The 14,478-nt window shown below is 37.0% G+C and overlaps 1 protein-coding gene across 1 annotated transcript; it reads left to right on the top strand.

Annotated features, from left to right (window-relative positions):
- The first annotated feature begins 1,338 nt into the window (after positions 1-1,338).
- LOC120104557 lies at positions 1,339-4,301 on the top strand. Its single transcript, XM_039115877.1, has 2 exons — positions 1,339-1,862; positions 2,617-4,301. The coding sequence occupies exon 2, from the start codon at positions 2,724-2,726 to the stop codon at positions 3,471-3,473; it is 750 nt and encodes a 249-aa protein (XP_038971805.1). The 5' UTR covers positions 1,339-1,862; positions 2,617-2,723; the 3' UTR covers positions 3,474-4,301.
- The last annotated feature ends 10,177 nt before the right edge of the window (positions 4,302-14,478 follow it).

Genomic DNA, 14,478 nt, shown 5'->3' on the forward strand with positions numbered 1-14,478 from the left:
ATGGATCAACTCTTCAACATTTATTTTGCTAGTTCTATCTTTTGTCTGTTCGACTCATTTACTTCTGGTATCGACTCTTGTCTGACTAGAGTCGGCTCGTGATCTTTATGGGTCGACTCACCAATATGTCGAATGTTATAGCTCTCCATCTTTTATTTGAGACTATTCTGGAATCGACTCATGAATTTTTATTAGTCTACATCAGTATGTGAGAGTCGACTCATTGTATTTCAGGGATCGATTCTTGAGATAGTCTTTGTTAAAATTTATTGTCATTACATGTGAGCGTTCAAAGGTTACTTCAAAGTATTTTTGGAGTCGAATCTTTTTGTGTATAGCTCAATTATATTTCTTCATATTTAAGAGTTACAGAAGGATGTTTTCTTTATTTTTTGCAAATATTCTTGTATACTCCAAGCAACTGATTAATAAACTTTTTGCTCAATTATTTTGTATTATCAAAATCAAACCTTTTTGGGTCAACTAATCCTCCTTTATCTACTTGGTGCTTCTTACCTAGCCACCTGGTGGCCGCCTTTTCCTAAATTAAGAATACTCCTAGACTACCGACACCCAAATATCACTTCTTGTGACTATCATTGTCCTATTATTGGCCTCAAGTGACCATTCACTTTCTGTGATCATCAACTACCCTTGGCTTATCTAAATTAGTGACAAGTTCTTTTGAGGAAAAGTTTAGTGCAAGTTAGGATAACCATCTTCAGTCACCTAATGCCAGAGATAATCATTGCATTTGAGCTTTTGGAGAATAAGGTTTTCCTTTTTAGTTTTTATTTTTTGCTAAGTAGGGTTTGTGACATATTCTAATATATTTTAAAATTTATTTTCAATATTTTTTATTTATTAACATTTTGAATCCTAATAAGTTGATAATTAATTTTGTTCTTTTTCCCCTTTTATCTAAGTCAAGGAATTATGCTAGCTTACTTGCATTCTAGCTATTAGAGGGCATGTAAAATTATATAAAATACTTTTCAAGTGCTTATATATAGTTCTAGGGCACATATGTTTGGTGTAACATAACTTTCTTTTCATATGGTAGTTGCAAAAAAGGAAAATAAGAAACTTACATAAGTGAGAAGCAAAATAATTGATAGGTTTTGAAGTTCCTTGTAGTGGAGGGAGAAGCAAAATAAGAAAAATGAAAGAAAGCTCTATGTACTGGGGTACTCAAGAAAGCAACTTTACACTATGGAAGTTTTTTATTTTTTAATGTTATTGGATGTAGGTTTTACTAGCTAGAGAACTTTTACTAGTTAGAATACTTTTAGTCATCAAAAAGGTTAAAAGGAATACGACACGTGAATGTTAACCGACAAGAGTGCTACGTGTTTTCTCCATGAAGGATGCATCTTTTGATGCCTATACATGCCCATAGGAATATCCGTCAAAGGGAAGAAAGCTACTAATGGAACCTTGAATCTGTTTTCTTTCCTTTCACTGCTCCCTCATGGCCATTTGATTTTCCTTCCTTTTTCTCTTCTCATCTTTCTCTCCTCTATTGAGAACTTATCAGCAAGAGTCCCTCTAGAATTGCCTTAACCTACATTAGGTGTCCTCCACCACAACTTCATGGCTGCTAACCCTTGCAACCACCACCATCCTATCATCAGCCTTGAATAACCGTCTACTCCTTGAGATCGTGTGACCATCAGTGCTTATCTAAACTTTGGTAAAAACCATGGGCAATCAACTATTGCCTTAAAGCAGATCAACTTGGAGATTCACAGATTGCTAAATTTTGAAGCCAATCTCCACATCTAAGTTTTTGGAGGTCCAAGGATTAGGGTTTCCATCGCTTCAAGGGTTACTTTCTTCTTCAATTTTCGTATCTACTCTTGGTGAGTTTTTTGGATTTCTGAGAAAAATAATTAGTTAACTGAAATTCTGCTTTCAACATTGATAATGACTTATAATACTTCTATAAATTGATCCGAAGTTTATTTTTCGATTGATCTCCCCCCTCTTTCTAAAAAGTTCTCTCCCCTCTTTTTGAAAAAAAATCACTAAAGAAGCTCTAAATCTTCTCTTCTTTTCTTCTTCTCCCCATCTGATTTTCCTCCTCTCCCTTTTTAATTCTCCTTCCTCTACTTGTTGCTCCTCATCTAAACATTTGGTTGCCATCTTTTCCTAAATACCTCCACCACCCAAATATTAGTCATTGCGACTTTTTTTCGCCATCCTATTATTGGCCTCAAATGACCTTTCACTTTCCGAGATCATCGACTAATGTTGGCTTATTAAAAATTTAATAATAAGTTTTTTTGAGGAAAAATTTTAATGGCAAGTTAGGGTAACAATCTTCAATCACCTAATTCCAAAGCTAATCATTGCATTTGAGGTTTCAAAGGTCCAATTTTTCTGATAAGTAACTTTTTCTTAAAAAAATAATCAGCATATTTTTCTTTTTTAGTTTTATTTTTCAACCTTGTTTCAACCACCAGGATTTATAACTTATTAAAATTTAATTTGAATTTTTTTTTTATTGTTCATTATAATTTCTAATGCTAATAAGTTTTTATTTATTTATTTTTCTCTTTGATTTTCCTTAATCTGAGCAAGGAATTGTGCTAGCATACTCCCTTGACGCTGCAGGTTAATCCAACAAAATCTGATGAGACATGAACAGTCGCTACTCTTGATAAAACCCTATAGCTTGTGACAGTCTAGTTCGCTGGAGCCATCGGAAACAGGGGAACAACATGACGGCATCCAAGTCCAAAGTGGGGATCAAGAACAACAAGCAACTGAGCAAGAGATTTGACGATGATGCATTAAATAAAACAATTCTAGCCATTTCCATGGCAGTGAGAAGGATGAACAAGTTGTCAAACAAGAAGCAGGACAGGCCTGATGGCCGTGCAAAATGGAAGAAAAACGTGAAAATCTCCATGTCCAAAGCGTGGAGCAACAAGCAGCAGCAGCAGCAGAAGAAGAAGAGAATTAGTGATGAACTGAACAAAAGAATTTCATCCATCGCCATGGCAGTGAAGCGGTGCAAGAAGAAGACGTCAAAGAGAAAGCAGAAGAGATCTCGCAGCTGGGCATCATCTTCTTCGCAGCGTTGGTCGAATTTCACAGAGATGGTGCTCCAGTCCCTCCCTCCTGTCTTCATTCTCCATTCCCCGTCCTCCCCCGATTCCTTCATCCTCCACACCATCCCTGAGCCTGGAGTCCATCTCTCAAAGCTCCTACCAAACACTGCCGGCAAGTTCTGGGCTGGCTTCTCTCATGGCCACCTTATCATGTTGGACAACCCGACCCACCAAAAACCATCTATCGTCAACCCTGTCGACGCTACCGCCGTCGAACTCCCGGAGTCTCCTGTTGCCTTCTCTCGAGCCATACTCACAGACATCCCGACTGCTCCGGATTGCTGGCTGCTGGCTGGGGTGGAAATGCCAGAGGCCATCTCGTGTACTGCAATCTGCATGGCGGAGACCGCTCCGTGATTCCATGCGGCATCTCCAACATCATCCCTCTCGGCGATGATGACTATGTCGTGGTTCGGCCGCCGTCGAGAATGACGCTTGCACGCTGGTTTCGCTTCCCCCAGCCGGTGTTGGAGGAGCTCCTGGTGTTGGCTCCACTTCCACTATTCGATGCCTTGATGGTCCAGATCGACGGAAAGCTATGGGCACTAAGCTTCCCTCGCTGGGTCAAGGATGCAGGCGAATGGGTATGGTTTGAAGCCTACTGGCACGACCCGTTGAGAATGGAGTGGGTGAGGGCGGACGATAGAAAGCTGTTGGGAGGGCGAGTGCTGCTAGTGAGCAACAGTGGCTTGTCTAGAGCAGTGGAAACACCGGGTGCATGGGGAGGCCAAGGAGACTGTATCTATTACAGAGAGATGAGATGCGGAAGAATCGTCAGGCTGTGGTTGGAGGATTTAAAGCTGGAGTTCCTCTTTGAGTCTGTTGTTCCTGCTACAACTTTGATTCCATACAAAGGTAGCCGAGAGATTGGTTGGATTTGCTCGGACTCATACTGCCTGTTTTAAGCAACATTATCTTAGACTGGGTGATGGTTAAACATCAAATGCTCTGTCTGAATTTTCTTTACCGTTCCAATAGGACTTTGTTTTCAAGCTTGTTGTGAACTATACTGTTGGTTTTCAATCTATTCCGTAATGTTGGTGATGTAGGCTATAACTATTTTAAGAACCAAAGCAGGGTTTATTGTGCTGAAAATAGTACGCCTACTGCTTCTCCTTTGAAGGTTTGATTATGTTACTAGGAGTACCTTACTGATGACATCTTTGCTTGACTTGAGTTTGCTCAATATATTTGTATGTGTGAAAGTTCGTTGCATCGATCCTATATATATAACGATCTGTATCGGATTTGGAAAATGTATGAGAGTTTTATCACCTTTATGCATTATCTGCATTGCTAAATCTGTGCTTGTAGTGCCATAGAGGATACTTATATTCCATGATTACAAGAACTATATATGTTTTCAAGCCATTCTCATCTTCATTGATCAATTTCATGAAGTCTTTAGTACATAGTTTGGTTTGTCAGTCATTCGCCCATTTAGCTACTTGTTCTTCTCCTTTTTACAGGTAGTTTAGTATGTGCATTCATCGTTTGTTCTTATAATCTTCTGGTTCGACATTTTTTATCTAAGCATGTTATCTTTTATCTAAGGCTCATAAATCAAGTTCCAATACTGATTTTACATCTAAAGTGGTTTATTTCCCTGTAAATGTTAAAGACCATGCCCTCATGCATCTTTCTAAGCGTCCATTATATTGCTTATGAGTCCTTTGGTTCCTCTAAAGCTATTTCTTTCACTCCTTTTCTTCCTTCCGTGCTGCCTTCATATCTTATTGAGCTTGCTTAATTTCTTTCTCCAGTGTCCTGTACTTCAACACTTATATCGTCGAAGTAAGCTGTTTTTAGGGAGTCATTGAGAGTCTGAGACATATGGTCGTCAGTCAAGACCCAGTAAACGCAAAGAAGCCAATTGCATGCATGCTCACTGTGAACCAATCATATATTTCTCAAGTGTCTTTTCCTTCTTTTCTCAAGTGAACCAATCATATTTCCTTCTGTACATAATTTGTATGAATTTATATGTTATCTAAGATCATCAAGGATATTGCTAGTCTAGTCTGAATTTTTGACCGTATATTAATTCACTCAGGATGGTGAAATTCGTCTGTGACTTCTTTTAGTTTGTTTTTTCATGATTTGAAACTATAGCCCTTCACAACTGAAATTCCGCAGCATGACAGAAAAGAATTGTATGTAGAACCCGCACAAAAAAAAAATCATTGATAACCAAAGTGGAGAGAAGAAAACTTCTTGAATCAGCAGAGTTATCTTCTTACTTCTAGGATTAGTAACATTAATCAAATTTAGTTGCTACAGCTAAGGGAAAGCCAACGAGTCTGCTGACTTGGAGGGAGATGACAAGTTGCATGGCAACCCAAGGCAAGAGAATTGCCTAGAGAAGTATAGTTGTGGTGCCTGAAGAGAGATCGGAGTGTTGATGGCATTTGCTGTTCCATTTCTTGATGTGTATCTGAATAGGTTGAGGCTCTTTCCATCAAAATCAATCCAAGGGATGATCTGTTAGAAGACCGGTGCAAGTAGATACAGGATGATGTCCCTGTTTCTTTTCGTAAGGTTTAGCAGTGTCTCCTATACCTTTTTTGTTTTTGTTTTTGGCCGTTCTGGTGCTCTGTATGGAAAGCTGTAAATGATTCCAGGTCTGTACATGGGGTTCCATGGTGGGTTCTTATCTCTTGTTTTGCTGGAATAGTAGGTTAGCTCTGCCAAAGTATGCTTTCGGCTTTTGAATCAGAGTAGCTTAGTTTGGTGGTGATTTTTTGGAACAAATTTGATCCTACGTACTTAAGTGGAAGAGGTGTAGGAGGAGGAAGGCAATTTGGGAGACGAGAGGAGATGGCTAGAGTTATTTCTTCACCTGAACTCAGACATCATGGATCCAAGTATAGTATTTATAGGCTACAGAGCTGTGAACACTAGCTGCTCCAACTCTTCATTCACCAAGTGCTTCCATGCAACTCTTTGGTCTAGTACTGTTTACTACTACAATTTGTATCTGAAAACCTTTCGGCTACTATGATAATTCTAGAACAAGACTCTTCCTCTACCACAACCATTGGCATGGACCTTGGACTAGTAGACCTCTTGAGTTTGCCAAGTAGGATGACATGTAGGATTGCACATTTGGAGAACCAAAAAGCTTTCCATAGTGTTGAGATGATGCATGAGCAGGGGAAGAACAGATGTCGCCAACTCTTGGTTAGAGTGCATGGCGACTGATCTCCACATGGTGCAGACTGCTGAAGGTGAGGAAATCTGTAAAGCAAGGCAGTTAAGCCGGCCAGGGATGTCATGGAGAGTGAGCTTAGGGACACCTGCTCTCCAAGGTTGAGATCTTCCTCCTCTTCACCATGCTTGGAAAAGAATCATGGCGTTTGAATCGCAAATTTTCTGTATATGTTGTTTTGCCTTGAATTTGTGTTTAAGTTCGGACTATAATTTGTGTTGGACAACCTGATTGCATGTGGAGGTGCATAGCGTCACGGATTTACAGCCCCAAAAGTTAAGCTATTGGGCAGAGGACCGACCTTGGTTAATAAACTCATGTGGCGTTCTTTTATTAGCTGATGTGGGACTATGACAATATCCCCCATCCAACCTTATGACGCTCTCGTCATGAATTGGCTTCTACTCGAGAGGGGGGCTTAGCCATGGCCTCGATCCTACTCGACTTTGGTATCCTCTAGTGAGGGGCCTACATAACTAATAAATTTGTGATTCACATGTATATCACCTCTCACATACTCACAACCCATAGATTGCTAAGCTAACTTAGAGGTGATCGCAGGCAACCAAAGCTTCTTAGTGTTGCATGATTGCTTGAGGAAATAAGAAGACTGCGATGATAGAGGGGCAAAGAAACTGCATCTATTCCACAGACCATGCATTGGTTAGGGTGAATGTAGTGTTGGAGTTGCTCTTCGAGCCTTCCACACCACTGGCAATAAGGTTGCCTTTCTATAACATTGGTTAGATTAGCTCCAACTTTTTAATAAAAGAGGTGAACACTCTTGAATTTTCTAAAGCATGATTTGAAAATATACATAATTTTGTTGAGATTTTCATTTTTAAATATGTATGAGTGCTGAATTTTGTACATTACAGTGTTATTATAAACTACAACTAGCAATTGATGTTTTTTTTCTTTTTTGCCTTTGTTGTTTTCCGCAAAAGGGGGTGGTGCTTCTTTTTTTTTTTTTTTTGGTAGAAGGGGATGGTTGGCAGGATTTAAAACTTTACTTAAAACTAGCATCCCCTACCGATGGCCTCTTTCAGAATTTTATTTGTCATTATAATGGAAATAAATATTGCTCTTTTCTCAACTGGAGCCTTCAATAGTAGTGGATATATTTCAACCTTCACTTACCCTTATAAGAGAAATCCATGTTAGAATAATGGCTTTTTGCAATTATGTCATGATTTGCAAAATAAAATTCATTTTTTGTGAAGACATGGAGATTTAAATTTAAAAATATTTTTATTAAATAAAAAAATGTTGAATAATTAGATTGTAGTTATTCATATTTTGTTTTTAGATGATAGCCTGTTGGTAGCTCAGGCCATTGAACATGATGGAAGGGAGTTTAAAGAGCTTATGATGGAATACTTTGGGTAGTCAATCTTAGGATTTAATTCCATAAGGTGGTCCAACCCAATCATGGACATTGATTTTAGAAGACTCGATGATAAATTTTATGGGACATAAAATGCTTATTCCTTTAAAAGCACGAACTCTTATCAAACAAATTAAACCTACCGGTTGCTAGAACTTTGTAAGACACTATCCTCTGGTACAGTATATAAAGACAAGATCAGTCTCATCTCCATAGATTAAATTTTGAAAGAAATTTTACGCCTTAGACAGCTTGAAGCCCAAATTTTTCCAAGTCTAATCCTAGTTATATAGAAACCTTTCCCAATGCAACCTTATTCAGCTCTTCTAACATAAGAAAGTTGAAAGCATATTGCCATGTGAAGTTACACTAAATTGTGCTTTTGTATATCACTATGTTCTATATAGGTTGGTTATATGCAAATATAATGGTCTAACATTATTTAAATCGTCTGATTATCTTATGCAATGCTGACCATACTTTGCATCTAGATGTCTACTGTGCATGGATCATATAAGCATGATGTCAATTTGTTACCATCTTTCGCGTCTTCATGTATGACATGCGAGCACTTCCTCCAAAAAAGAAAAGAAAGAAAAGGAAGGAACGAAACAAAAATAAAAATGCATAGTGTGCAACTAGTACTATGCTCAATCTCCTATCTCGATTTTTGGACCTCATAACCTTGGGTGCTCAAGCAAGAAAAACATCTAAAATAATAATTTCTAGCTAATCTTTTTGGTAAAATCTAAATCATTACAAATGGCATCAGCGCACGGGTATTTTTTGGGTTGATCATTAGTGAGTGGTGGTCTTTATGATCGGATCGGAACCTTCATTGGCAAGGATGCTGGGCCTTAAACATGGAGAGTATTTAAAGATATTAATCTCAAATTGTTTATACATTGAGGAGATCTTGAGTACTTAATTAAGATCAAAGACTCCAACTAATAATTTCTAACAAGTTTTTTTAGATAAGATTTTGTATCATTGCAGAACTCCTCATTAAGACATGGTCATTGGATCTTCGATGCATCTCACATTATTATCATGCAATAAAAGTCAACTGGACAAGAAAGAAAAAATTTCTAGAGTTCATATACAGAGATCACACTCCCTCCTCTCTTTAACGAGATCAAGGAATAAGGGAGTGTGTTGCCAGGTAGCATCTTGGGTTTATAATTTTTTAATCTCAAAAATTAGTGCAATTCATCATCACTACAATCATTTCAAATATTCTTGCAACAAGGTTAGCACCATTATTGGATAATTTTATTGATAAATCTCGGACTAGTTTCATTGGAGGGCGAGCCGTTGCTGATAATTTTTTTTGTAACAGACACAAGATAAATGGCATATGGTGAAAAACTTGATTTTGAAATGACTTTTGAGAAGTTGAATTGGTTTTAGTCATGGAGAAAAGAGGCTTCTAATATCACTTCCAATGAAGTTGTTCTTTTGGTTAATGGAAGCTGGGAATTGGATTAATTATGGGAGAGGAGTAAGGCAAGGAGATCCTCTCCCCTTTCATTCTTTTTCTGGATCAATATCCTACAGCAATAACCGATCAAGAACTTATTGCTAGCATTGATCATTGGGTTCTTCTAATGGAATTAATAATCATCACTATGCTGATGATACCTTACTCTTTTGAAGGCAAAAAGAATAGGTTATAGTCCTTGAGATAATTCTTTCCAACTTTGAGATGCTTTCTGGGTTAAGTACTAATTTTAAAAAAAGTTTTTTAATTTATCTGGGACTTCAATATTAAATTGCAAACTTGATACCCTACATATTAAATACTTCGGTGCATGCTTGGCCTCTTGGAAGATCTAGGCATATTGTGTTGAATTTTTATGGACACCATGCAGGAGATTAGAACACAAAACAAGCAGACAATCATTAATCTAAATAGAAAAGTTTGAAGCATACCTTGATGGCTCCTTGATGCCTGTCTCCTCAATGGCATTGGAAACGTAGAAACCTTGATGCTCTATGGTTTCTCTACGCTCTAAGGTTTCTCTACAAACAGGAATATATAAGAGTAGAGTAAGAATCTAGCCCAATTAGTACTGCTAAAGATCCCCCATACAGAGCCCATTAACAAATCAGGCCAACACTGATGCTCACCACACCACATGACTAAAACAACAAAGCCCAAAATAACCATATGATCAAAAACTAACGATGGGCTTCTTAAATATTCAATCAAATGACAACTTAGCCCGTATTGCATAATAAAAAATTAAAATCAATCTATAATCAATGGAAGCCTACCTTTATAAGAAATTTTAACATTCTTTCACTTGGGCGACGTTGATTAAGACTTTAAGTTTTTTAAAGAAAATGTATTTATTATATACATATATAATTTGCAAATGACTCCTGGGCTAAGTTCACCTCATGTGATCATATATACAAATGTCCTGAATGAACAACATCTTATCAAAAATCTGGTCCGACAAAACCACTAACATCAAATCATAACAGTTTTTATATCACTTACTGACACAAGACCCTCCTATGGTTACAAATGATAGTAATCTCATCGACATGGATCTCAGTGATGTAGTGCACGTAGTGTGAATTTTGTACTCTTATGTGATCAAAATATACAAAGTTCATCATCAGTCCACTTTGTGCTCTCAAATTAAACCTCTTTATGCTTTCAAATAAAAGCTGCTATAATTACAACAATTTTAAGCTTATGTCACAATTTCATCTTTATATATTAAGATAATCATGATATCAATTATAGCATAATCAATTCCTTTATGCTTAAGCAACATCTTTATGCTTAAGACTTTCATTTAAACAACATGTACAAACAACCATATGTGCCCAAATATAAATGTAATATTCCAATATGAAAATAATTGAAAAGATATCTTTATTTAACAAATATATTGGATCTAAGTACTTTGGTTAATGGATTTGCCAGCATTGCATCAGTCTCTATATGCTTAATAACAATATCTCCCTTTGTAAGCAAATCTCTGATTACGAGATATTTTATCTCATATGTTTAGAGGTGTTGGGACTTTTATTGTTCTTTGAAAAGAACACAGCTACACTTTTATCATAATAAATCTTAGGTGGTTGAATCAACAATCATAAGTTCTGAGATAAAATTTTTCAACCAAACAGCATGAGTTGTAGCTCCATAACATGCCACAAACTCTGCCTACATAGTAAAAAATTGCACAAAAGTTTGCTTTGTACTTTTTTAAAAAATAGCTCCTCTAGCCATCATAAAAAATATAAATAGAAGTGGATTTATATCATCCATGCAACCAACAAAAAATCAGAATTACAATATCTAGTTACCTCAAAATAATCAGACCTTCTATAAGCCAACAAAAAAAATAATACCTCATAACCTTTTTAGCTACCTTCCAATGCTCCATACTCGAATTTGCCATAATATCTGCCCTAGGTCAAAATGGGATACTAGTGCCATAATTACTTTGAAAGAGTCCTTAAAAAAGACTGGAGAAAAAGTCACATTTTAATCTATGCCTTTTTTTTTGTATGAAGCTTTTTGCAACTAGTCTAGCCTTGTAGCATTTAATATTACCATTAGAGTCTTTCTTAGTTTTAAAAACCTATTTACACCTTGTAGGCTTAAACCCCTCATGTAATTCCACAAGATTCCATACTTTATTGCTAGCCATGAATTGCCATCTCATCACACATAGCTTCAAGCCTCTTATTTTACTGGAAACATGCAATAGCCTAATCATATGAGACCGGATCAACCTCGTGTGACCAATGTTATAATCATTCTCACCGTAAATTAACCATATAGTCATTAGGAATGGACAATTCTCTTTTGTCTGTGTGATCCTTTTATTGGTATTTTATTAACTAGCCGTGGAGGTGCTATAATCGGTTCAGTTGTTTGCTGTTGTTCTCCCACTACCCTTTTGATAGGATGAAATATGACTTTTTTATGGACAACAGGAGTAGGAACAATAACATCTTTCCTCTAATTTTCAGTATAAAAATATCTGCAATTATCAATATCAGACTCTAAAAACCTAGCATGGGTAGACTCAACAATCTTTGTGCCTCTGTCAGAGGCAGTCGAATTTGTATATTCTAGAATTATCTTGATAGTCAATGAAATAACAACAATTGGTTCTAGGTCCAGACTTATTCTCTAATGGATTATAAATTTTAACCTCTACAGGGCAGCCCCAAATATGAAAGTGATTGATACTAGACTTCCTTCAAATCTACAACTTAAAATGTGGCTTGGGAACTGCCTTACAAGAAACTCTATTCGAGATATAGATGACGGTCTTTAAGACCTCACTCTAGAGATATCCTGATAAATTGCACCCACTCATTATACTTCTAACCATATATTTAAGAGTGCAATTATTCTTTGTAGCTACACCATTTTGCTCAGGAGTTCTAAGCATGGCGTATTGAGCAACCATCCCACATTTCTGCAAGTACTTGGCAAACGGTCCTTTTATTGGCAAAATTCACCATATCAACCATAGTATTCACCACCACGATCAAAACTCACCATCTTAATTATTTTTCCACGCTGCTTTTCAACCTCAATTTTAATGATTTTAAACTTATCAAGTTTTCAGATTTTTTCTTAAGAAGATAGATATATTCATAGCGAGAAAAGTCATCAATAAAAATAATGATATACCTACTACTATAGATAGTAGAATCTAGGGGTTCACTAATATTTATATGAATGAATGCTAAAAGTTCACGTGTAGACTTCTTTCTTTTGGATTTGGTAAATTTGCTTTTAAGACAATCAATATAAGTGTGAAAATCACTAAAGTCAAATGAAAGTACAAATTTCATCATTAATTAATCTTTGAATTTTCTCTTTAGAAAAATGACTAAATTGCTTGTGCCACAACATAAAGGATTTATCCTTAGCTAATCACATTTTAGAGACAATACCATACATACATTTTTTTTTTCTCTCTAGCTAACTCTTATGCTTGAAATATTCAAATTTTCTTATGATCCTTTCTTTTATAGAAAGAAGCACTTGAGAGATTTCTTAATAGCAGCTTGTGGGCATCCATAATTCTAATTTTTACCATAGAATTGTGAGTCTAACCATCCCTTTTGGAACCATTGCCCTTTTTTTCTTATTATGTATGAGATCCTTAGGGCGTGATTGATACATCACATTAGCACTCTCACTCTTTTCCCTAAGATATTTTACTTCCAAACAAAAAATGAGTTCATTCGTATTCCATTTATCCCTCTGCGCATTATATGTGGTTCTAAGCCGACTAAATTGCACAGGGAGAGAATTAAGAGAGGAGAGAATTAAGAGCTTAATGCACAATAAAATCATTAGGGATAGAAATCTCAAGACTACAGAGCTTAGATGCATTACTCTAATTTTATTATGTAAAACCTAATATCACTAGTACCATCATACCTCATATTGATTTATTTATCCATTAGGTCTTCAGTCTTAGCCTTATCAGATTCTACATATCTGTCACGACCCCCGCCCCGTTCCTGGCGGGCCGCCGCGACGGTCCTAGGGTGCGGGTAGGCATAAGGCCACCAGCCACCACGTAGAACCCTACTACCTATCAATCATCAATAAATTCTGAAAAAATTTTTGGCATGATGCATGCACAAAATGATCACCTTTCCTATAGTGACCTGTCAGGATTATCTCAATACATACAACAACACTACCTGTTAGAGCAGTAATCACATAATCTGTCACAAAATGAACCTGGACAATATATATCAATACATCATCTCAGGCATATAACTCATCTGTATAAAAATCTGGTTTCCATTCCATCCATGGTCAAACCCATATCCACAACAGGATCTATGACTGTAACTATACACTATATACAATAGAAGGTTTATAATACACCAAAATGTATAAACCTTTATCTATACTATACTATACTATACTATACTATACTATGGAGCGGCACAGCTAGCAGGCAATCTCTAACCCTGCTCTTCTCTATACAATACCTGCCCTGCAATCAAAAACACCAAACTGGGGAGTGAGTATATAAATACTCAGTGAGTGGAGTAGAGAGTACTATGCACATGAGACAAGATATAATCATGGCTCGAGGTGAAATCTCAAGAGCATATGAGCAGTCGTCAAGAACAGGGTACACATAACTCAACATAAGAAATAAGGAGTAAATCATCACAATCCTAATCAACTCATCTGGAGCATATATAGAATAATCAAATAAGTATGTATGATAACATGAATATTGCTCAACAGGTCATAGTACTGAATCATATAAATCAGGTGTCAATAGGCTGAATCATCAAACAAGACAGCTATCAGGAGGTGGGTTTTACGCCCCTAGGCGAACCAGCAACAACTTCCTACTGCCATATGCATACATCGAATATGACACCACACCAATATGTAAATCATCACTAGACAGCTGTCGGAAGGTGGGTTTTACGCCCCAGGCGAACCCAGCAACAACTTCCCATTATCACATGCATATGCAGGATAAGACACCATACTGATAATGTAAATGCTAGATAGCTGTCGGGAGGTGGGTTTTACGCCCCCAGGCGAACCAAGCAACAACTCCCCACTGTCACATGCATATGCAGGATAAGATACCACACTGATCATGTAAATGCTGGCCAGTATCCAGAACAGAAATCCATCTCACATCTATATACTAAACGGCACCTCGCGGGAATTCTACATCCGCGGAAAGCCATACTGCCACCTCGCGGGGTCTTACTATGCCGGCGGCAAGCAGAAT

This window comes from Phoenix dactylifera, chromosome 1 (assembly GCF_009389715.1).
Source record: "Phoenix dactylifera cultivar Barhee BC4 chromosome 1, palm_55x_up_171113_PBpolish2nd_filt_p, whole genome shotgun sequence".
Taxonomy (NCBI): Eukaryota; Viridiplantae; Streptophyta; class Magnoliopsida; order Arecales; family Arecaceae; genus Phoenix; species Phoenix dactylifera.

Coding starts and splice junctions, on each gene's coding strand:
- LOC120104557 (XM_039115877.1), top strand. CDS start 2,724: ATGACGGCATCCAAGTCCAAAGTGGGGATCAAGAACAACAAGCAACTG.